The 25,212-nt window shown below is 43.0% G+C and overlaps 1 protein-coding gene across 1 annotated transcript in view; it reads right to left on the reverse strand.

Moving 5' to 3' along the window:
- The window catches only part of EXD3 (exonuclease 3'-5' domain containing 3), a 439,907-nt gene that overhangs the window by 298,144 nt on the left and 116,551 nt on the right, over positions 1–25,212 (reverse strand). The window contains exons 4-6 of the mRNA XM_040324501.1: positions 21,991–22,055; positions 12,586–12,753; positions 12,329–12,490 (exon numbers count right to left, since the gene is read on the reverse strand). Of these exons, the coding sequence (XP_040180435.1) occupies positions 12,329–12,490; positions 12,586–12,753; positions 21,991–22,055 (395 nt within the window). The remainder of the gene's footprint in view (positions 1–12,328; positions 12,491–12,585; positions 12,754–21,990; positions 22,056–25,212) is intronic.

Raw genomic sequence — 25,212 nt, forward strand, 5'->3', positions numbered from 1 at the left:
TTGACTAAACGTTAACAGCATTTGAGTCCACCTTTTCTGGTAAGAGTATTATGGTAGAAGATACATTACCTTGATCTTATCACTGGGTTTCACTTCTGAACAACTCTTTGTTGGATTTTGTGTTCAGGACACAGATTTGTTCATTTATTGGACATTTTTTATTTTCTATACACATGCAAGTTGTATGAAGCAATAGTTGTTATACTTAACCACTTAAGACCCGGACCTTTAGGCAGCTAAAGGACCCGGTCGTTTTTTGCGATTCGGCACTGCGTCGCTTTAACTGACAATTGCGCGGTCGTGCGACGTGGCTCCCAAACAAAATTTGCGTCCTTTTTTTCCCACAAATAGAGCTTTCTTTTGGTGGTATTTGATCACCTCTGCGGTTTTTATTTTTTGCGCTATAAACAAAAATAGAGCGACAATTTTGAAAAAAATGCAATATTTTTTACTTTTTGCTATAATAAATATCCCCCAAAAATATATATATATATATATAAAAAAATAGGCCGATACGTATTCTTCTACCTATTTTTGGTTAAAAAAAAAGCGTTTATCGGTTGGTTTGCGCAAAATTTATAGCGCTTACAAAATAGGGGATAGTTTTATTGCATTTTTATAAAAAAACATTTTTTTACTACTAATGGCGGTGATCAGCGATTTTTTTCATGACTGCGACATTATGGCGGACACTTCGGACAATTTTGACACATTTTTGGGACCATTGTAATTTTCACAGAAAAAAATGCATTGTTTACTGTGAAAATGACAATTGCAGTTTGGGGGTTAACCACAAGGGGGCGCTGATGGGGTTATGTGTGACCTTATGTCTGTTTCTAACTGTAGGGGGTATGGCTGTAGGTGTGACGTCATTGATTGTGATTCCCTATATAAGGGAACACACGATCGATCACGGCGCCACAGTGAAGAACGGGAAAGCTGTGTTTACATACAGCTCTCCCCGTTCTTCAGCTCCGGGGACCGATGGCGGGACTCCATCGGCGATCGGGTCCGCGAGTCCCGCGGCCACGTAGCTTAGGACCGGGTAGCGTGCACACGCCCGACCCCACGGCTGGGCTTAAAGGGTAACGTACATATACGTTGGTGTGCCCAGCCGTGCCATTCTGCCGACGTAAATCGGCGTGAAGGGGTCCTTAAGTGGTTAATAGTGCATATCTAGTTTGCACCTTCGCGTTACAATTTTTAATCCACTTTAGTCACAAATTTTAGTCACATTTTTATGTAGCAGCTTTTTGTCACCATTTTGGATTAGCGCAGTATTTTCCACTCTTTACAGAGTGTATCCACAACAAAAGATTCGCAGTGCATTAAGGGTTTACTAAAGAGAGCAGCACAGAAGCTGTTTGCTTTTAGACTTTCTCTCTCTGAAATTTCTTACTGAGCTAGCTGTGCACATCAGGGTGGAAAGTCCCCTTTCAGAATTTTGTCTAGTGTGTGCATATTTTAGTTTGAGCTATGGAGCTTTGTAGACAACCAAGAGGTTGATTTACTAAGACTGAAGAGTGCAAAATCTGGTGCAGCTCTCCATAGAAACCAACCAGGTTCCAGGCTTATTTGTCAAAGCTTAACCACTTGCTGACCGCGCTGTAGCCGAACGACGGCTACAGTGCAGCCAGGTAGTACTGGGATGCCATCATATGATGAATGCTCCTTGCTGTGAAGACCAGTAATAGGTAGGGGCAGTGACAGTTTTTTGTATTGTTGTCATTGTGGTCAGGCAACGCACTAGAACCTTTGCTTCTATGTGCAGGGTGTTTAGTGTGCTCCTGCTCCTTTAACCACTTGATCACTGGGCATGTAAACCCCCTTAATAACCAGACCAATTTTTAGCTTTCGGTGCTCTCACAATTTGAATGACAATTACTCATACAACACTGTACCCAAATGAAATTTCCGTCCTTTTTTTCACACAAATAGAGCTTTCTTTTGGTGGTATTTAATCACCGTTGGGTTTTTTATTTTTTGCGCTATAAGAGAAAAAAAAAGACTGAAAATTCTGTAAAAAAAAATCATTTTTCTTTGTTTCTGTTATAAAATTTAGCAAATTTAGTATTTTTTCTTCATTCTTTTGCATAAATGTGAAAGATGAAGTTACGCCGAGTAAATAGATACCCAACATGTCACCCTTCAAAATTGCACACGCTCGTGGAATGGCGCCAAACTTTGCTACTTAAAAATCCCCATAGGCGACGTTGTAGGGTATTGCAGAGTATTGCAGAGTAATGTGGGGTATTGCAGAGTAGTGTGGGGTATTGCAGAGTATTGCACAGTATGGGTATTGTGTATTGCACAGTATGGGGCAGGGATGGATGGCTGGCTGGATCTGTGACTGCATGTGTCACAGATCCAGCCCACAGCACTCGTGCTGCATCTGCTCTCTCCCCCCCTCTCCTCTCACACTGTACCGTTCGGTACAGAGAGGTAAGGATGGAACCGGCGTCATGTGTTGTTTACAAGTGATCGCTCCGTCATTGGATGGAGCGATCACGTTGTAAACCGCCGCTATCAGCGGCGATTTACCGTGATCCGTGATGCGCCGGGTCCTCCGGACCCGGCGGTCACGGACATTCCCGTGTGCGCGCCCCAGAGGGCGCGCGATTCTGGGAGGACGTCCATGGACGGCCTCCCAGAGTTAAGCAACCACCTTGTAGACGTATATCGTCTATAGGGCGGTTGGTAACTGGTTAAGGAGGATTGGGCTCCCTCCAGTTATCTGCCATCAGCATACATATGTTTCCATTGAGGAAACTTTAAATTTTAGAGTTAGGACTGCAATACACAGGGAGCCTTGACGGGGCCTGCAGCTTACACATGTATTTGCAAATGCGTGCAACTAAACCCCTGTTTTTAACGCACTGTTAGGTGAATTTGGTTGGTTGCTGATTGGTTGGTAAGTTGAGCTTAGCTGAGCTAAGCTGAGGTTATTGTGTGTGTTTGTTAACATGCGTTTGCCCTTCCAATGCTCCTTGCTGTGAAGATTAGTCATAGGTAGGGGCAGTGACAGTTGTTTTTTGTATTGATGCCTTCATATGATAGCATGGCGCGCTCTGTGATCGCAGTGTCCTCCGGATCTGCTGAGCACAGATTGTCTCTTTTATCTCAGTCAGTGGCTCTTTACCACATGATCAATTGTGTCAAATCACAGAAGTAAACAAAAGTTGGTTATGGGCACTCCTTTCCTCATGCTGACAAAATGAGGATTAGAGGGCTTCTCTAAAAAAAACAAAAAAAAACAGGTACACCGATTATCAGTGTCCTTATCAATGCAGTCCCAACAGTGCCCAATAGTGCTGCCAATCAGTGCCTAACAGTACCATCTATCAGTGGCACCTACCAGTGTCCATTAGAGCTGAATATCAGTGCTTATCAGTACAGCCTCATCAGCGCACATCAGTGAATGAAAAAAAAAAACCTGTTTGCAAAATTTTATAACAAAACTATGAAAAAGTTGTTTTTTTTTTTTTTTTTTTTTTTTTTTTTTTCGCTTTTTATTCATTTGTTACCAAAAAAAAAAACCCCAGTGGCAATTTAATTCCACCAATTATTAGTCTTAAAATGTTTTTTTTTATAAAAATGAAAATTTGGGTACAGTGTTGCATGACCGCGCAATTGCATTCATAACCTGAAAATTGGCCTGGGTTGGAAGGGGGTAAGAGTGCCCGGTAGGCAAGTGGTTAAGGGAACAAGCTGAAGTTAGAAGCCGATTGGCTGCCATGCACAGCTGCACCAGATTTTGTACACTCCAGTTTTAGTAAATCAACCCCAGGGGCTCTTTCAGCAAAGCAATCAAGTCTAACCTGGAAGAAGAAAAAGCCTAAAACTCCTTTTAGGCTCGGTTCACACCCAATCTGGGCGCGGATCGCGCAGCAACGCTGTGCGTCCCTATTCTCTGTTTCACGGACAAATCAGGGCAGAATCTTTGCCAGAATTTGGCCCTGAAACTGAGCCAAAGACGCACAGCCGCCACGGAGATATGTGAACCGGCTGCATAGAGAGCTGGTCACATTCTCCTGCTATGCAAATTGGATGCGGTGAAACCTGCATCTAATTCGCATAGGTGTGAACCCAGAATTAGTGTTATTTTTTTTTTTTTTTTTACCGACTAGAACAAAAATAATAAATATAAAACCACTATACATTTTTATAGGCATAATTAAATATGCCTTTGAATTAGGGCTGCCTATAAACCCGAACATACTGTATACTGTATATGAGGCTAATTTAATTCAGATAAAGTGAGTTTAATTACCACCTTAATCAGCCACAGAACCTGTGCAGTTAACCACTTGCCATCCGCCCATGCCTAGCGGGCGTGAACACAATGTTCTTGGTGCAATCGCGGGTCGCCGGCGGAGAGGCAGAACGGGGAGATGCCCAAGTAAACAAGGCATTAACCTGTTCTGCCTAGCAACATGACAGGGATGTACTGCTCCCCGTCATCCGGAGCAGTGATCGCGGTCATGTTGTAGTGAGACCATGCCCCCTACAGTTAGAACACAGTAATGGGACACACTTAACCCCTTGATCGCTCCCTAGTGTTTAACCCCTTTCCTGCCAGTGTCATTTATACAGTAATCAGTGGCTATTTTTTATCTCTGATCGCTGTATAAATGTCAATGGTCCTAAAATAGTGTCAAAAGCATCCGACCTGTCCGGCATAATGTCGAAGTCCAGAAAAGAAAAAAAACGCAGATCGCAACCATTACTAATAAAATAATAATAATAATAATAATAAATAATAATAAAAATGCCATAAATATATCCCCTATTTTTTTTAAGATGCTACAACTTTTGCGCAAACCAACCAATATACACTTATTGCGATTTTTTTTACCAAAAATTTGTAGAAGAATTTTAAGGAAGAAATTCGTTATTTTACATATTTTTGGGGGATATTTATTATAGCAAAAAGTAAAAAATACCTTTTTTTTTCAAAATTGTCTTTTTTTGTTTATAGTGCAAAAAATTAAAACCGCAAAGGTGATCAAATACCACCAAAAGAAAGCTCTATTTTTGGGGGGAAAAAAAGGACGACAATTTTGTTTGGGTACAACGTCGTACAACCGCGCAATTGTCAGCTAAAGTGACGCAGTGCCGAATCACACTCAGGAATGCACTCAGAAAGGGGGCGAGAGGGGAAGTTTCAGGAGTAAGGGCACTTTCACACGGGGCGGATCAGTAATGATCTGCCTCCGTGTGTCTGTCAAGCTCAGCGGGGATCCTCCGTAAAATCCCCGCTGAGCCGTTGGCTGACAGGGCGGTCCCCGCACACTGTGCAGGGACCGGCCTGTCTTTCCTCCGCTCTCCCCTATGGGGGGATCGGATGAACACGGACCGTATGTCCGTTTTCACGCGATCCGATAGACGGAAGAAAAATAATATTTTCTTCCATCCGAAAAATCTGATCTTTGCGGAGGCGGGTGATTACGGGTGTCAGTGGATGGTCATCCGCTGACACCCGCAATCACATAGGGACCAATGTATGTCCCGTTTTCATCCGCAACAGATGGATGAAAATGCGGACATACGGTTCGCACATGTGAAAGGGGCCTAAGGAACATTTTTCCTAGATTGTAAGCTCTAACGATCAGGGCCCTGTATGCCTCCTGTATTCAATTGTATTGTAACTGTACAGTCTGCTCTCATGTTGTAAAGCGCTGCGCAAACTGTTGGCCCATATAAACGCTTTCTTTTCACTAATTTCTGGTGTGGAAAGCTCCATGTGGAGTACCAATGTCATAAAATGTCCTGTTCTGAAAAACAAAATATCAACACATATATAAGATTAACAGTATGACGGAGTCAGAGCACAGCAGCCACCATCTGAGTTTTCCGATACAGGTTTTGTCCCGTGACAGATTCTCTTTCAATCTTTAGGCCAAGCACAATTTGACCTGGTCTGTCTAGAAGTGACATCCAGCTATGACGATTTACTCAAGTGACATCCACAGGTAGCACCGTCGCTTCAAGAACACACCGCAGCATACCACAGACAGAGGCCACCCTGAGACCTTAAATACATCCCAGGCCATTCATTCTCAGGACCCTTCGCTAATCCAAGCTGACAAGAGGCTGAATGCATTTGCTGCACTATCAGAAAGCAGTGAAGCATGCACGGACTTGCCAGACTGGGCCTCTGTTTGTGTGACAATGGCTGTTCTCCGCGGGAGGGGCCTGCCTGTGACAAGAGGCACCTTTGTCCTCTCCTCTCTGCCTTTTGGAGTGCAGCAAAGTCTCATTCAGCCCGCCACAGTCACTCTTTCAAAGGGCTGAAGTGTAACATGAGACAGCCATGAAACACTAGCCAGCCTTCTGCCTACCCCTTATTATTCTCAGGCACCGCCTGCTCCATTCAGGGGGTCTTCAGAGAATAGCTGCACACTACATGAGCCTCTGCTGTGCTCTGAATTCCACCATTGTCTGCTAATAATCGCAAGAAAGGAGAAGCCAAGGGAAAAGAGGACATAGGCATCACTGAAGCCATCTTGAATATCCAGGGAGCCATCTTAGGGGATATGGTGGAAGTTTCTGCAAACGTATACCTGGCCATATCATGGCTTACAGTAAGGTTAAAAAAAAGAAAACTGCACCATCATCCATTTCAGGTTCCATTTTGTGTTGCCAGGTGGACCCCTGTAGAAACGCTAGGTAAATAATAAAAATTAATTTGTTAAACTGTGTTTGCACCCCTGCAAGCCGATTCTGCAAATCGCACTGCGTTTTGCGAACCGATTTTGGGGTGTCGTTAACATACACATATGCAGTGCGGGTGCAATTTTGATGCGGTGCGGAAACCGCACAGAATTTACCGCAAATTCTGCATTGTATCAGTGTAAACCAGGCCTAGACAAGGAGTGGTAGAGTTACATTTCAGACAATAAGCCCCCGTTCACACCGCTTCTAAAGTAGTGCAATGTCAAAGCCGAACAGTGCAATTTTCAGTGCCGATTTCATTGCGACTTCATTTAACAAAAGTCGGTAGACAGTAATGCAGGAAACTTCTTCATAAATGATTAATGAACCATTCCATTGCCAGCAATAGGGTCAGGGCCGGATTTGCTCTCCCTGCCGCCCCAAGGCCAGGTTCCGCAATGCACACCCTCCCCACTAACCGAACTACCCCCCCCTCCCCAAATCAATGGAGAATGGCACCCGGATGGCAGGGGCGGCACGGTTAGTTCAAATATTTTTTTTTATTTTTACTTTATCACTTTTTTTATTTTTATTTATTTGTAGCTTGTCGCTTACTTTTTTTTTTTGTATAATTTTCCTGTCACCTCCAAAACAGGAGTCCTAGCACTGTGCTAGAACGCCTGTCACAGCTGAGATGGGAAGAGCACAGCTCTCCCCTCTCACTTCATACATCGGCAGCAGGAACAAAAGACAAACTCGGTGGCCGGGGGGAGGATGGAGTTCCGAAGACAGAGCCAGCAGAGAGAGGTATGTGGGGTGGGGGGGGAGGGGAGGACGGACGGGAGCACACATTTAACAAGTGATTTCGGCGATATCGCCGCAATCACTTGTTAATGAGTGCGCGGATTCCCCCATAACTTACCACCCTTAACTGTATGTTATGGGCGTCGGAGAAATCCATGCCACTGCCGCCCCTTGGCGCCCTGCCGACCCAAGGCCTGGCCTCAGTGGCCTTCTGGGAAATCCGGGCGTGAATAGGGTGCAACTTGTCATAACATAGGATAATAAAAATGATAAGGCCCCTTTCAGACTGGGGCGGGAGCTGCGGTGGCGGTATAACGCCGCTAAAAATAGCGGCGCTATACCGCCGGAATTGCCGCGGGTATCAGCCGCTAGCGGTGCGGTATTAACCCCCGCTAGCGGCCGATAAAGAGTTAATACCGCCCGCAATGTGCCTCTATAGAGGCGCATTGCGGGCGGTATTGCCGCGGTTCCCATTGTTTTCAATGGGAAGGAGCGGTGAAGGAGCGGTATACATGCCGCTCCTCTCACCGCTCCAAAGATGCTGCTGACAGGAGATTTTTTTGTCTCCCGCCAGCGCATCGCCTCAGTGTGAAAGCCCTCGGGCTTTCACATTGAGTCTGCAGTGCAGGAGTTTTTCAGGCGGGATAGCAGCACTATTTTTAGCGCTTTACCGCCTGAAAAACTCCTCAATGTGAAAGGGGCCTAAGTATGATGATTCTTTAGGACCAATTTTTGCTCTGGCGGCATTATTTTACATACATATCTTTCTATGTTTTTTAAGCAGCCCTGTCACCATGTTTTGAATGGTCTATTAAAAAAAAAAAAAATTACAGTTGCACTCTTCCTACAATGATCTGCATCCATCAGCTCAGCTCAAATAAAAGCACATTGAAGCGACACTTCCTGGAGTGTCAGATCCACTATCTTTTGAGCAAATGCTTCCTCCCTTGGCCCCTACATCATCTATCTTTTAATCTTTCAAGTTGGCAAATCATGAAATTGAAAAGCACTGCATACTAAACACTGACCTATTAACACAACACTAAACATTTGGCTAAACATGTTGGACCTCATGCACATTTGAGTTTAAAAACACAAATTTTACAGGCATTAGAGCTTTTTCTCCCTCTGCCTCCAACGAGTCACAAGACACCAAAGAGGGAAAATGGCTAATTGGGCCAAATTTGGACATTTTCACTTAGGGGTGGACTCACTTTTGTTGCCAGCAGTTTAGACATTGATGGCTGTGTGTTGAGTTATTTTGAGGGGACAGCAAATTTACACTGTTATACAAGCTGTACACTCGCTACTTCACATTGTAGCAAAGTGTCATTTCTTCAGTGTTATCACATTAAAAGATAGAATAAAATATTTACAAAAATGTGAGGGGTGTACTCACTTTTGAGAGATGCTGTATATGTCCAAAAAACATCACTTGTGCATTCAGGTGAGGAGCTTTTGAGCATAACAAAAACGTCTGACATTTTTTAACACATGTAAACATGTCTAAACGTGCATTAATGCTAGCAGCTTGAGCGTTTTTTTTTAGGTCAATGGCCAGCATACATTTTTATTCTGCCCATTTAAAAATGAAAGTGCTTGACACCTAAAACGCACTTGAAAAAACACGGCTTAACAGCGTTTTTGCAGTTGCTTTTTTCCTGCCAGACAAAAAGAATTAGGATACCCTTATGTGCATGGGGCCTTAGGCCTCATGCGCAGTGCTGCTGGTAAATGGACGTTTAGGAGCAGTTGGGCATTTTTTCTAACTTCCCCCGAACTCTTCTCTGTTATCTTATCTGTCCATGTACACGGGGTCATTTCTAGGCAGTTGAGTTTAGAGAAAAAAATGCGTTCAGAAGCTGAGTTTAAAGACATTTCAGGCGCCAAATGTGTCTAAATGTAGCTAAACACTAACTTGCATTTTGTCGTGTTTCATTTACAGGCCATTTTAAAAAAAAAATGCTTCTAAAACGCAAGCGCGCCAAAATTCTGCAAGTAAATGCGGCAAAACAGACGTTTTAAACATGGGTTACTATCCGTCAAGTTAAATCGTTCAGGAGAGGTTATAAAAACATCCTTGCCAAGGGGACCACGGGAAATTCCAAATTGCAGAAGATGGGACAGTGCGGTAGCATCATCTCATGAGATTTGGGTTACTGCTTGAGATATCACCAAAGAATGGTGATGTCACTTTCGTCTAAGATGAATACATCAATGCCCACGCCCTTTCCCTAGAGGTTTTTTTAAATTTTAGGGCAAGGCCCACCACATCCATTTCGGGCCTAATCTGGCACTCCTCTCCTACATGTAAAAATCATATTTCTTTGCTAGAAAATTACTCAGAACCCCCAAACATTATGGGGTAGATCCACGTACCTGGGCGCATTGATACGCTGGGTGCAGCGTATCCAAGATACCCTACGCCGCCGCAACTTATTTTTTTTCTTCCGAATCCACAAAGAATTTGCACCGTAAGTTACGGCGGCGTAGTGTATCTCTGGCGGCGTAAGGGCGCGGAATTCAAATGGATGTAATGGGGGCGTGTTTTATGCTAAAGTGGAGGTTCACCCGAAAACTTAATTTTTAACATTAGATTGATGCTCATTTTGTCTAGGGGAATCGGGTATTTTTTTAAAAATCGAAGCAGTACTTACCGTTTTGGAGAGCGATCTTCTCCGCCGCTTCCTGGTATGGGCTGCGGGACTGGGCGTTCCTATTTGATTGACAGGCTTTCGACGGTCGCATACATCGCGTCACGATTTTCTGAGAGTAGCCGAACGTTGGTGCGCAGGCGCCGTATAGAGCCGCACCGACGTTCGGCTTCTTTCGGCTACTCGTGACGCGATGTATGCGACCGTCGGAAATTGTACGCGGGAACGACGGCCATACTTAACATTGAGTACGCCTCATAACAGCACCTTTAACTATACGCCGGAAAAAGCAGAATGAAAACGACATAAAAAAATGCGCCGGCCGGACGTTCGTGGATCGCCGTAAATAGCTAATTTGCATACTCGATGCGGATTTAGACGGAAACGCCACCTAGCGGTCGTCGAAAAATTGCATCTACGATCCGACGGCGTACTAAGACGTACGCCTGTCGGATCGATCCCAGATGCCGTCGTATCTTGTTTTGTGGATACAGAACAAATATACGACGCGGGAAATTTAAAATTACGCCGGCGTATCAATAGATACGCCGGCGTAATCCTTTTGTGGATCTGCCCCTATATATGAATTTTTTAGCAGAATTGTATTGTACAATGTACAGTATATTCCCTATGGAAAAAAATGGCGGTTAATTCAACTTTTAATCTCTCATGGTATTTGCACAATCATTTTTCAAAAGCCTTTTTTTTGGGGGGGGGGGGGGGGGGAGTTTCATTAATTAAAAAAAAAAAAAATTAACAAAACAATAAATTTAGAACATTTTTTTTTATAATGCAATAAATGATTTTACTGCGAGTAAATTGATACCAAACATGTCACGCTTCAAAATAGCGCACACACTCATGGAATGGCGCCAAACTTCGGTACTTAAATATCTCCATCGGCAATGCTTTAATTTTTTTTTTACAGGTTACCAGTTTAGCGTTACAGAGGAGGTCTAGTGCTAGAATTGTTGCTTGCGCTCTAATGCACGCGGCAATACCTCACGCGTGTAGTTGTGAACGGTGTTTACATATGTGGAAGGGACTTGCGCGTGTGTTTGCTTCTGAACGCGAGCCACCGGGGACAGGGGCGTTTTAAAAAAATTTTTTACACTCTTGTACATTTTATTTTTTTGATCACTTTTATTCCTATTACAAGGAATGTAAACATCCCTTGTAATAGGAATCTATCGTGATGGGTCCTCTTTATGAAGAGCTGCGGGGTCACTTAGACCCCACATCTCTCCTCCAGGCTGGAAAGCATGAAATCGAAAAAAAGCTTACCAGCCGTGATCGTGGCTTTGTTAACATCCATGGCCCAGACGTGACGTCATAACTTTGCGCCCGGGCCTCCGAGGGTCAGAGATGACTGGTGACCATCTGGTCACCGGAAATCTCTATGGTCGTCAGCTGGCGGCAGACGATTCTTTCTCCGGGTCCCCGATGGCACTGGAGAACCCGGAAAAGCACAGGGTGGCAACGGGAGGGGACGTCCCCTCCTGTCACCTGTGAGAACGATCAAGTGGCGGAACTGCCACTATGATCATTCTTATGGTGCACAGAATCACCGGCTGTAAACAAGGATGTCCGAATGATGCCTGTAGCTGCAGGCATCATTCAGATATCCCCCCTGAAAGTCAAGGACGTCATATGACGTACTGCGGGCGGCAGGGGCAGACTGACCATTTGGGCACTCAGGCACTGCCCGAGGGCCCCATGCCACTAGGGGGCCCCCTCAGCCTCAGTAAACCCAGGGACAGTATGTAAAAATCTGTCCCTAAAATAATATGTATGTGTATACTGTGTGTGTACATATGTGTATATGTATGTATGTGTATACTGTGTTTGTGTACTGTGTATATGTATACTTTATGTGTGTACTGTGTTTCTGTATGTGTATTCTGTGTGTATGTATATTGTGTGTCTGATACAGTGTATGAATAATGTGTGTGTGTGTGTGTGTGTGTGTGTGTATATACACTGTGTGACCCCATAATCTATTACCTGGGGGCCCCGTAATCTCCTATTGCCCGGGGGCCCCATAATATCCTATTGCCCGGGGGCCCCATAATATCCTATTGCCCGGGGGCCCCATGAGTTGTCAGTCTGCCCCTGGCGGGCAGGATGTGGTTAAGCACCATTATTATATATGGTATGCAAAAACTAAGAACTGTCTAAAACACACAAGCCCAGTAAGGCATTTTTTGCACTCTTACCTCTTTATATTTGCCCATTAGGTGAAGGTGTGTGACAGGACCCAAAAGAAAAGAACGGTCAGCCTCTTGCAGGCGATAAATGGAGATGAGGTAATCTAGCAGCTGCCCTTCAGTGACTAGGTGGAAAACGCGGGCCTGAACCTTTTTCAACCTTAACCCAGACTGGGAAGAGAAAAGAGCATACAGGACCATTAGTGAATAACTACAGACATGCAGCTCAATAAAAAAAAATGGACAGGTTGGCATTTAGTTCTCACCAGCTGGCATTCCGGATGCTCCAACAACCATTTCTGAGTTTCATTAGCAATTATATTAGCCAGAGCATTCCCCTTTCCCTTTGAGATGTTACAACTTTCCAACAAGTCGAGGAGAGCGGTCTGTGGGTCATCTATAGTAGCCAGGAAATCTTTCATATTCGTACGTGCCTGGCAGAGCAGAAAAACACTACTTAGAAGCATATATTACAAAAAATATAACATAATATAAAAAATAAACATATATAACAAAATTAAAGTACAGCTCAGAGCAAATATACATGGCATGATCTTAAAGTACATTTCAATTTAGCTGGAGCAGTTCCCTGAAGTCTGTCTTTTTACAGAGTTACCACACACCAGCTGGAATTCAGGCTTGCAGTGGGCATGGCTACTGTTTAAGCTGATGACAAGAAAGATGGCAAGAAAGAGGGAGGTAGTTATGACAACAGTTTAGCTGGAGTTACTCTTTAAACATGTCATGGAGCATTTACAGGAAACTCCCTGGGGCACAAATATAGGAAACAGATATTGCTGGATTTTTTATTTTTTAAGGTGCAGACCACCTTTATAATTATATATATATATATCACACACACACATACATACATACATACATACACACACACACATATATACATATATACACAGTGCCTGCCATCATCTATCCTTTTCTCTTGGCGAGTCACTAACCTGAGGCCAGCATATTACCCATGAAGTGTTGGGACACCCGATAAACACAAGCTTATCATGAATCATTATTGACCCAAAGATGAAAGGCCCTGGACCTTGTACCTTTACAAATAAGTCAAAATAAGCCACTCCTATATTCCCATTGTGTCAAGTTCCTTCAAAAAAAACTTTTTTTTATTTTTTATTATTCACTTTTTAATTTTATTGTATAGACATAAATAAACACAATCACACGTTAACCACTTCAATACCGCACACCGCCATATGATGTCCACAAAGGGGATCTCCCATCCCGGGTGGACGTCATATGATGTCCTGGACTTTGTGCGGTGATATCTGAATGATGCCTGCAGCTAGAGGCATCATTTAGGCGGCGATACTGCGCACCATTAGAACGATAATAGCGGTGGTTCCTCCGCTTGATCGTTCTTATAGGCAGTGGGAGGGGACATCCCCCCTCTCCCGCCGACATCCGGTGCTTCTCTGGGCTCCCCCGTGCCATCGGGGACCCGGAGAAAGGATTGCCCTGCGCCGGATAGGAAGCATAGAGATGACTGGTGACCAGATGGTCACCAGTCACCTCTATGACCGTCGGAGGCCCGGGCGCGATGTGATGACGTCACGCCCGGGTACCCGTAAGTAAACAAAACCGCAATTGCGGCTAGTAAGCAAGAGATCTATGAACTTTTTTTTTCACGATCTCATGCTTTCCATCCTGGAGGGGAGATATGGGGTCTTATTGACCCCGCATCTCTTCTAAAAGAGGACCTGTCACACACTATTCCTATTACAAGGGATGTTTATATTCCTTGTAATAGGAATAAAAGCGATTAAAAAAAAAAAATGTAAAAAAAAAAAAAAGAAGTGTAAAAAAATAAATAAGTAAAAAAAAAAAAAAAAAAAAAAAAATTAAAACACCCCTGTCCCCGGTACCTTGCGCTCAGAAGCGAACGCACACGCAAGTCCCGCCCACGTATGTAAACGTTGTTCAAACCACAAGTGAGGCATCGCCACGTGCGATAGAGTGTGTGCAAAATTCTATCACTAGACCTCCTCTGTAACTCTAAACTGGTAACCTGTAAAAAATTTCAAAGCGTCGCCTATGGAGATTTTTAAGTAACAAAGCTTGGCGCCATTCCATGAGTGTGTGCAATTTTAAAAGCATGACATGTTAGGTATCTATTTACTCGGCGTAACATCATCTTTCATATTTTACAAAAAAATTGGGCTAACTTTACTGTTTTGTTATTTTTTAATTCATGAAACCATTTTTTTTGCCCAAAAAAAGTTGATTGAAAAATTATTGCGCAAATTCCGTGCAAGATAAAAAGTTGCAATGACTGCCATATTATTCCCTAGGGTGTCTGCTATAAAAACATATGTAATGTTTGGGGGTTCTGAGTAATTTTCTAGCAAAAGAATGATGATTTGTACATGTAGGAGAGAAGTGCCAGAATAGGCCCGGTATGGAGGTGGGTATAAAGGCCCGGTATTGAAGTGGTTAAAAACATCCTATTCCTTCATCTCTGCTCTATCCATCTACTCCCCCTGCCTCTATAGACCATACCATAACCTCCCCCCCCCCCCACCCTTCTTACCTCCTTGATTCCCTACCCTACACCGTCATCATTTCCTGACTCACTGAACTCCCACCATTTCCCCCATATATTCCGGAATCTCTCCAGTGAGTCTTCTTCTGTATAGATAGTTTCCTCTATAACTCTTATCGTTTCAACCCTTGCAACCCAGTCCTTCATACTCAGAACTTGCTAGGACCTCCAGAGACTCGGTATCAGGATCTTGGCCGCATTTAAAAGAAATAGAACTAAAGTATTCTTGTATTGATGGGCAGTTTTTCTTGTATAATAAAAAACAATCCCAAGGATTCTTCTGAATCTGTTCTTCTGTGATTTGGTAGGTTGCTGCCAAGATTCCCTCCCAATAGGGTTGGTGCATTCCCACCAGAGGTGCGCAAAGATCCCCAGGCATCACATCCCCTCCAACAAGCTGGGAGACTCTGCCCCATTCCTATGCGCCCTTTGTGTAATTTCCTCATACGTGCAAATCCTATTTCCTTTTATTACATGTTGTAATAATATTTCTTCTTTTTATGCCCATCTAGTGAAATATATGTGTTCCTCTTTCCCTGGCTTAAAGTTTGTGCCCAATATCGATAATAGCAGTGAATTATGGTCCCAATGGTGCATTCTTCCTAGACCAGAGATATGCAATTAGCAGGCCTCCAGCTGTTGCAGAACTACAAGTCCCATGAGGCATAGCAAGACTCCATTGCTATAAGACTCCAGCCATAAGCATGACACCCAGAGGCAGAGGCATGATGGGACTTGTAGTTTTGCAACAGCTGGAGGTCCGCTAATTGCTTATTCCTGTCCTAGACCATCCCACATTTTTAAGATGTTTCTGGTTAGTGGATTTATACTGTTAGCCAATTCTCGGTGCTGCCGTGGTATCCAAACCATCTTCCCTAAATCTACCTTGCCTTGTGAAATCTCCATATTTACCCAGCTTCTCCCCTCTTTATTATAAATCCACTCTACCATGCCAGAAATATCAATCGCAGTTAATGTCTCCTTCTACCATTTCAGTTTTCGATGAATGCAAACAGCATGAAGCGCACTTATCACATCCTAAAGTGTGTTTCCCTTTTGCAGTCAAATATGAAAAACCCCACAGTATGTACAGGTACAATGGATATAAAAAGTCTACACACCCGTTAAAACGTCAGGTTTATGCGATGTAAAAAATTGAGACAAAAAATAATCATTCCAGAACTTTTTCCACCTTTAATGTGACCTACAAACTGTACAACTGAAATCTTTTATGGGGGTTAATGTGGTTCCATAAAAGTGTGCACACCCTCTTATAATTGGAGATGAAACTCAGAATTAATCGTATTCAATCAGAATTTAATTGCAGTCAGTACACACTGACATCCTTGAAAAAGTCCTTTTGATTAACCCCAAATAAAAGTCCAGCTGTTCTAGTAGGTCTTTCCTGGCATTTTTTTTGTCACATCCTACAGCAAAAGCCATGGTCCACAGAGAGCTTTAAAAGCATCAGATGGATCTTATTGTTAAAAGGTATCAGTCAGGAGAAGGGTACAAAAGAATTTCCAAGGCATTAGATATACCATGGAACACAGTGAAGACAGTCATAATCAAGTGGAGAAAACACGGCACAAAAGTGACATTGCCAAGAACGGGATATCCCTCCAAAATTGAAGAAAAGACGGGAAGAAAACTAGTTAGGGAAGCTGCCAAGAGGTCTACAGCAACATTAAAGGAGCATCAGGAATATTTGGCAAGTACTGGCTGTGTGGTACATGTGACAACAATCTTTCGTATCCTTCACATGTCTGGGCTATGGGGTAGAGTGGCCAGATGGAAAAACTTTTTCTTACGAAGAAAAACATCCAAGCTCGTCTAAATTTTGCAAAAACACATCTGAAGTCTTCCAAAAGCATGTTGGAAAATGTGTTATGATCTGAGGAAACCAAGGTTGAACTTTTTGGCCATAATTCCAAAAGATATGTTTGTTGCAAAAACAACACTGCACATCACCAAAGAACACCGTACCCACCGTAAAGCATGGTGGTGACAGCATCATGCTTTGGGACCGTTTTTCTTCAGCTCGAACAGGGGCCTTAGTCGAAGTAGAGGGAATTATGAACAGTTCAAAATACCAGTCAATATTGGCACAAAACCTTCAGGCTTCTGCTTGAAAGCTGAACAGGAAAAGGAACTTCATCTTTCAGCATGACAACGACCCAAAGCATACATCCAAATCAACAAAAGAATGGCTACACCAGAAGAAGATTTAAGTTTTGGAATGACCCAGCCAGATCCCAGACCTGAATCTGGTTGAAAAATCTGTGGGGTGATCTGAAGAGGGCTGTGCACAGGAGATTCCCTCTCAATATGACAGATTTGGAGCGTTTTTTGCAAAGAAGAGATGTGCAGTGCTGATAGACTCATACCCAAAAAGACTGGAGCACTGTATTAAAATCAGAAAGGTGCTTCAACAAAGTATTCGTTTAAAGGTGCACACACTTATGCAAAGATATTTTTTATTTTTACTTCCCTCTACCTAAAAGTACAGTTTATAGGCCACATTAAAGGTGGAAAATTATTATGAAATTATTTATCTTTGTCTCATAATTTTACATGACAGAAACCCGACATTTTAACAGGGGTGTGTAGACTTCTTATTTCCATTGTATGTTATGTGTTCCCATTCACACAGCCTGTCTTATTTTTTTTCTTACCTGTTATATGCTTCTCAGGAGGGGGTATCATGACAGACTGCAAGGTTTTTTGTTTAACAATGTTCTTCATACATACAATGCAAGAAGCCCAGCCTCTATAGCTTTAACACTTTGTTAGGACAAGACTAAGGACAAATGGCAATAAAGATCTACCTGCACAGTACAGACAGAATTAAAAGAGAAATATAGCCAAAGCCATTTTGACTGTACTTCTATAGATCACCGGAGAGCAGTGGGCCAACAGTGGGCTAAATTCTGCTGCTGGCCGACATCACTCAGCCGGTCTGGACTCTGAAAAGGTCCAGACCGTATAGTCAAGATCTGCCGAGAGCCTAAACCAGGCCCTCCCATCCGCTCCTCATCCCAGTGAGCACTGGAGGGGCAGAACAGAGAGCCAGAGACCAACAGTCATGGCTCTCTGCTCAGATCGGAGGGGAGAACTGAGCGATCAGCTGTGTTTGATCACTCATTTCATACTGCAAAGCCGACGGGGAAGAGCTGCAGCATCGATACTGCATTCATCTAGGCGCATATAATTACGTTTTTTGTCCATACTTTTCTTTTATCTATGGTAAACACAGCTGCTCACCCCATTCATAAACAAAGAAAACCACCTAGGAGATTTTCTTGCTGGAGTGTCTAGAATACAGCATTTCAAAAGAGAAGTTGTTTTTTTTCAGTTACGCTATGTGAATGGGAGCATTTAATAAATATAAAGTAGCTGTGTCCCCAGCCCCACTGCAAAAGTGTCCCAATACCAAGATCCCTGCAGCCAATTCCTCATCTCCATGCTACAGCCAATATAATGAAGCCTTGTATTCAGCCATTCATTGATCAGTTATTTGCACTCAGTAGGGGAAAAAAAAAATAAATGCACAGGTCCAGGAGCCTGTCTGTCCAATCTTGGAACCAGCCACACTGTCACCAGGATTTTTATAAAGGGGCCCTGTTAAAATGACATTCATTAAATGCTTACCTTTGGGAGGGCACTAATTCAGATCTTCCCATTGATGAAGATCCACGCACCCAGAAGTGTCTTGGATGCTGATAGGTTTTTGCCAGTTGTGGCTCCTCAACAAAAGGGATAATTTTAGACAGTACACACCAAAGAGGTAAGTACAGTATAAGGCACGGTTCACACTGGAGCAATGCAGGAAACTCTGCAATTCAATGCCGTTTCCCGCATTGCACCTGAATCTCACACTGGTTTACACTGAGATCTGCGAACCGCTGGGGGTGTCAATGTAAAGTTAATGACAACCCCAGATCGATTTGCAGATCGCAGTGCGAACTGGGAAATGGTGCAGGAATCAATCAGATTGCATAGGTATGTCCACTTAAAATAACCATTTCCGAAAAAATATCCAGCTTCAGTCAAATTTGTTTTTTGTTGAGCAGGAAACCATGGAGGTTTTCCTTGTCTTCCTGTTCTGGGGTCAAAATCAGCAACATACTTCAAAAACCTTAATCACTCACTTATGACCACATTCCAAATATAAAGTGATATGCAGTTTAGCAGTTTTTTTTCAATTAGCCAGTGGGCTGTTTTAAAGAAACTTAGTGGATTCTCCCATCCACCTGAAGTGGGACTTCTCTGCTGTAAGATTACATTGATTAGCACTTCAGCTGATTGGCTGCAGCACTAATAGAACACATTTTTATACAAGCCTATTCATGAGAATTTGATCATTAGATTGACTTCTCACGATTGGCAAAAGCCATAGATGAATTAAAATGTATCTGGTCCCTGCTGGAATGGCTGATATTCGATCCATCTTTGGTCAACTAAATTGATTGTAAAAGGATCTTTTTTTTTTTGTAAGAACACGTCATATTTGCCTCCACTGTGCAGTTCGTTTTGCACAGAGTGGCCCTGATCCACGTCTTCTGGGATCCCTCGGTGGCTCTCGCATCTCCCCCCTCTTCAGATAACCCCCTAGGACAAGCGCACTCCCAAGGAGGTTACCTTGCGGGAGCTCCGCCAAGTCCTGCATTTGCGGCCACAGACACAAATGTCGGACTCGGCCCCGCCCCCGGTCATTGGATTTGATTGACAGCAGCGGTAGCCAATGGCTGCGCTGCTATCAATCTAGCCAATCAAGAGCCGGGACCCCGTGGACAGAGAGACAGTGCGTACCTGCGGAGGAGATAAGCGGGCTCAGGTGAGAAATGGGGGGGGGGGGGGGGGATGCATAGGATGCATTAAGGTGAAAAAACTTGAGGGTTTACAACCCCTTTAAATAAATAATCTCTATTTTTCAAAAAGTATTCTGCTACATTTCTGTGGTACAAACAACCTATATCAGTGAGTGGACAGCGGTTATTAGGGATACTGTGAATGGGTGGCAGTGATTAGTGACACTGACTGGTGGGGCAGGTCTGGTGAGATTGTACTGCTGTGGTGGTAGTCAGAGATAATGGCAGGCAGCCACAGCAGTAGTCAGTGCAGTGATGCTGCACTTGCTCTGGTGACAGTATGCACAAAAAACATATATATATGTATTTTTACATATTGTCACCAGAGCTGTGCAATGTCATTATAGTGACTCTTTGCTACTTTAGGGATGATCACTGTATAATAAACATTCCAAAACACTGTTCGAAGGTTTCATTCATGAAACCTTTGTTTACTACTGTGATTGGTCACAGCTATCACATTATATGGTACCCGATTGGCCCTGGTACCATTTGATCGCTGTCACAGAGATCACACAGTAGTAAGCAACAAATGGAAAAAGAAAATATGGATAGCCGCACTCCAAAAAACCTTGATAGTTGTCTTTATTTAAAAAAGGAAAAATGCACTACAAGTCACAGCACACTACACGGGAGTCAAACATCTGGCGCGTTTCGCACTATAAATTAGTGATTAATCATAATCAAGCTATGATTAAGCAGTTATCTATAGTGCAAAACGCGTCAGTTGGTCATCAAGGTTTTTTGGAGTGCGGCTGTCCATATTTTCTTTTTCCATTTGTATATACTGATCATCCTAACACAATCCACCTGGAGCGGTAACTTTCTTTCTTTCACAGTAGTAAGCAAGGCATCATGAATTACAGTCTTGTGTACTATTTTAACTGTAATCACTTGGATTGGTCCCAGTGATCACATGGTACCAGGGCCACTCACAGTTGTTTAACACATAAAAACATGAGACCAGAAATGTATATGGGATAAATACAAAAATATAAGCTTTAACAACTTGTCACCTGCCAAATTACGAAGGAGCGGTGCGGCTCTCGTTCTGGGATGACGTCATATGATGGCGCCCTAGAAGGGCCGCTCTTGTGCGTCCGCAGAGGCATGGCGATCGCGGCCACGCCGTGTTTGTAGGACGCGGCGCGACCCCAATCTGGGCAAAGAGCCCTTCAATAGTGCTCATCAGTACCACCTAATCAGTGCAACCTATCAGTGCCCATCAGTGCAGACTCATCATTGCACAGTAGTGAAGGAGAAAAATTACTTTGTTTCTGTCAATAAATTTTGTAAATAAGAAAATAATTAATTTTTGGTCTTTTTTCTTATTTTTTTTTTAAACCAGTCAGAATAAAAACCATTGCACCGCCTTGGCGAATTGTGCCTTTTATTCTCATCTTTGAGTAGTAAAACTCAGTGAATAAAAGTAGGTCAGAATGACTGCTTCAGATCTCCCACCTTAAAAACAGGTCAGTATTATCCCTTCCTACATTTGTATCCTGACAGCTTTAATTTAATGAAGACTAGAAGGTGCAGCCATCTTGGACTCAGATGTTCAGAGGGACCCATGACAGCTCTGCCTCCTTATTTACCAGATCTATAGAAATTCCCATTTTTTACCCTTCTCTGATTATTATTTTTTTTTATAAATTCTTTATTTTACATTTTCTTTCACAAAGATAGTAGTACAGCATTTCATATGTTACCTCTATACAACAATTTTGAATATTTTACTCATATCATTTTCTTTACATTTGCATTAATTACTTTTTACACACAATAAAAAAGACCACATTTTGAAATCTCTTTCATCCGTCTCCTCCTTTGTAATTGTAGCTGCTATTTTATAATGGTCTACTATAATACTATATCTCTGATTATGAAGTAGCAGCCTGAATGCAGAGACCCTTTGGTGGCAGTGTGGTTTTCTTTACAGTCAATTTCTTGCCCGTCCCCTTCTGCAACTCCAGATTGGTCCTTGAAGTAAAGAGCAGCTCATTCCCACTTAAGGAGGTACAGTGGAACTGACAAGCCTCATTTTGCTTGTAAAAAGTTGAATTTTGCATATTACAGTACTCAGTAGGGGCTTCCAGAGCTCTAAAAGGTTGGTACCAGGCGGTCCTTGCACTGAATTCGGGGATACTATAAAGTGGAGTAGAATTTCAGACCAAACTTTTTTTTAGTTTGGGTTATACTTGATACTTATCACTTAGAGCCAGAGAATGACCTACCTGCTCCACATTCTTCTGGGTCAAGGCATTATGTAAAGTAGATAAAATCTGAGAGTAATCAGGCCCTGAAATAAAACAGAGAACAATGTAAGAAAGGCCATACAGATCGCATAGCTGGTTGCATATTTGTGACATGTGACGATTGCACACCAAGGTCTAGCCATCAAACAGAGACCAGTAGGAAGAGAGCACTGACAAATATACGAAGGGAAGACAGCATCAAGTGAAAGTTAGAAGACGGACAAAGAAAGAATATAGTGTCTCAAAATTACAGTGGGCCCGTCATAATGGTATCCCCTGATGTTAGAATTGTCTTCTCAATAATGGGAGTAATTTGGCTTCCAAAAAAAATTGGCCAACAGTCTGTGTTGGGGGATAAAAGATTATAAGAAACCCAAAGCAGGGATTGATAGGAATGGTTCTCTGTAAAACACTGAGAATTATATTTCAGCTAAAGAAAAGAGTAAACAAGAGGACCCGGAGCATCAAAAAAAATTCTAGATGGACAGGAACAGTGTCAGGAATTCCGACAGGAAGAACTCAGTGTTGAAGTATCCAAGACATAAGAATGTCAGGATCCTTCTATAACTAAAATAACACTTCTTCTGACCTTTAAAAGGATAGTTAAATGAGACTTACCTTAAAAAGTACAGAAAAAAATGTAATATTTCAATTCTTTATTGCAGCGCTTTTTTCTTTACCGTATTTGCCGGTGTATAAGGCGACCGGGCGTATAAGACGACCCCCCTAATTTTACATTTTTTTTATGATTTTTTGCCTGTACTCACCATATAAGACACCCCCTTCCTAGGCTTCATATTTCTTCCTTCTGGAGCCATATTTTTCTTACTTCTTGCTGGAGCTGGAGCCAATCACGGCGAGCGATGTATTCTATTAATGAATACAAAGCCTGCTTGGATTGGCAGAGGCTATGACCTCATCAGCCGACGCCTCTCTGACCATGTATGTAGCCTGCTTGGATTGGCAGAGGTTGTTACTCCAATCCGAGCAGGCTCTGTATTCATTTGAATACATCGCTCACCTGGATTGGCTAAGCGATATATACTGTATGTAGCCGAAGCTACGTACAGTTTTACCGCACATCCAGCAGGCATCCGAGCACCTGACCCGGCGTATAAGACGACCCCTGCTTTTTGGCCAGTTTTTTTAAGTGTAAAAGGTAGTCTTATATGCCAGAAAATATAGTAATTTTCTTTTTTATTTACTTGCTTTACCGGCTACAAAAAGCGTCAATTCCCTAGCACAGCCCTCTCCTCCTACTGCCCTATCCCCTCTTATTGCTGTCTGTGCTGGCCCAGCAACTCTGCCCCTCCCCACTCTACATGACCTTTTATAGAGTGGACAGGGGAGAAATGGGAGTCTGCTGGTGCTGCTGACATCGCATCCAAGATGGTGGTGCCCTGCAGCAGTATTAGGGAATTTGGATGCCTCCAAAGCAGAGATTTTTAGAGGTAAATAACATGTATACCATACATGAAATGCACAAAATCCTATGAGAATTTTTGTTGAAATGAAAGGTCTGGCCACAGGGTCTTCGAGTGATAGATTGTGAGGTTAAAGTGCAGTTATAGCCAAAACGATTTTAGTTGTAGATAACACAGGGAAGGATTAGCACTCCTATCAGGGTAGTACTGTTGTCTGCTCTACTGACTTTCCCTCACGTCAAATCTTGTAAAACATGTCCCCAAAATAAGATGCAACTAGAAATCTATTGCATGGAGCGTTGAATAAAATAAATGGCTGACAGAGGTGCCTATCCTTCCCCCACTCTATTCAAAATAAGTTTTGGCTATGGATACACTTTTGGTAAAATTAGGCTTTAGAGTTCAGGTTAAGGAGTCATTTTCAGGGCAAACCCATGGCGCTGGCCCCCCAAGGGCTTTAGAATACCGGGAGGCTTATGGCCATGTGACCACCGTGATTGGCTGTCACAGTGGTCACATGTACAGAAAACTCAGAGGTTTTCTTTCAGTCACAAGTCACTGTGCCAGGAGTGCGCTTTCGGCACAGCTCAATTGGCCCTATTGCACGCATATATATGCAGCCGCTGAGCGCTAAGGCCCAGCCACGAGAGGCCGCATATAAAAACGGCAATTGAACCGGTTTTATCAGTGCAACTCAAAACAAGGTACCTGCACTACTTTGGCGCAACTTTATCACCACTTGCATTGACTTCTGGTAATGAAGTTGCAGGCGAGCCACAATGGTGTCGGCTGTCAAAGTCACGCATAGATGTAAACCAACACTAAGATTTTAGGGCCCATTTACTCTTTTACCCTCTAGTGTGTTGCATTATTCATTTGAATCCGAAAGAACAATAGAAAAAGCACCAATTTCTGTGACCCAGGAAGAGAAGTCTGTTACCATATGTTGCAGTGCCCTAAAACGCAGGTGCATTGCAGAGGTGTACTGGGGTGCCATACAAAATTAACATTGCAGCAATGCTTGTAGCATGTTTTATTGCAATGTAGTTGTGTGAATAGGGTTGTAAAGGTAAAAAAGTCCTTATTTCTTCTGAAAAATCCTCACTTCCTGTTCTTCTGTCTAACTCCACATAGTAATGCAAGGCTTTCTCCCTGGTGTGGAGTGTCGTGCTCGCCCCCTTCCTTGAGGGGGCGAGCAGTAGAGTCAGGACGCTCTCTACTTTCCAGATAGAGAAAGGAGCTGTGTGTTAGTGGGCGTCCTGACTCTACTGCTCGCCCCCTCCCCCCTCAAGGAAGGGGGCAAGCACGACACTCCACACCACGGAGAAAGCCTTGCATTACTGTGTGGAGTTACAGACAGAAGAACAGGAAGTGAGGATTTCTCAGAGGAAATAAGAACATTTAAAAGCAAAATCGAAGGATGAGGTAAGTGAAGGAGGACTGCACTAAGGTAAAGGAAGCTATTTAGGGGAATTTTTTTTTACCTTTACAACCCCTTTAAAGTTAGGGAAATTAAAGTGTTACTAAACCCACAACAGTAAAAATCAGTCTATATATGAAGTAAAGCATGCCGATTATACTCACTGTAGAACCTAAGAGGTTAATCCTCCGCATTGTGTAAAGAAAAAATGCTTGATCCTGTATGCACATATCCTCCCTTCCCTGCAATGTCCACCTGGACAAGTCCGGGTAAGACAGAGCCTATGGAGTCAGGCTGCACATGCTCTGTTTAGTGTGTATTGCTAGGTGTTCTTTTTTTCTTGGGAGTGTGCATGTG

This window comes from Rana temporaria, chromosome 9 (assembly GCF_905171775.1).
Source record: "Rana temporaria chromosome 9, aRanTem1.1, whole genome shotgun sequence".
NCBI lineage: Eukaryota > Metazoa > Chordata > Amphibia > Anura > Ranidae > Rana > Rana temporaria.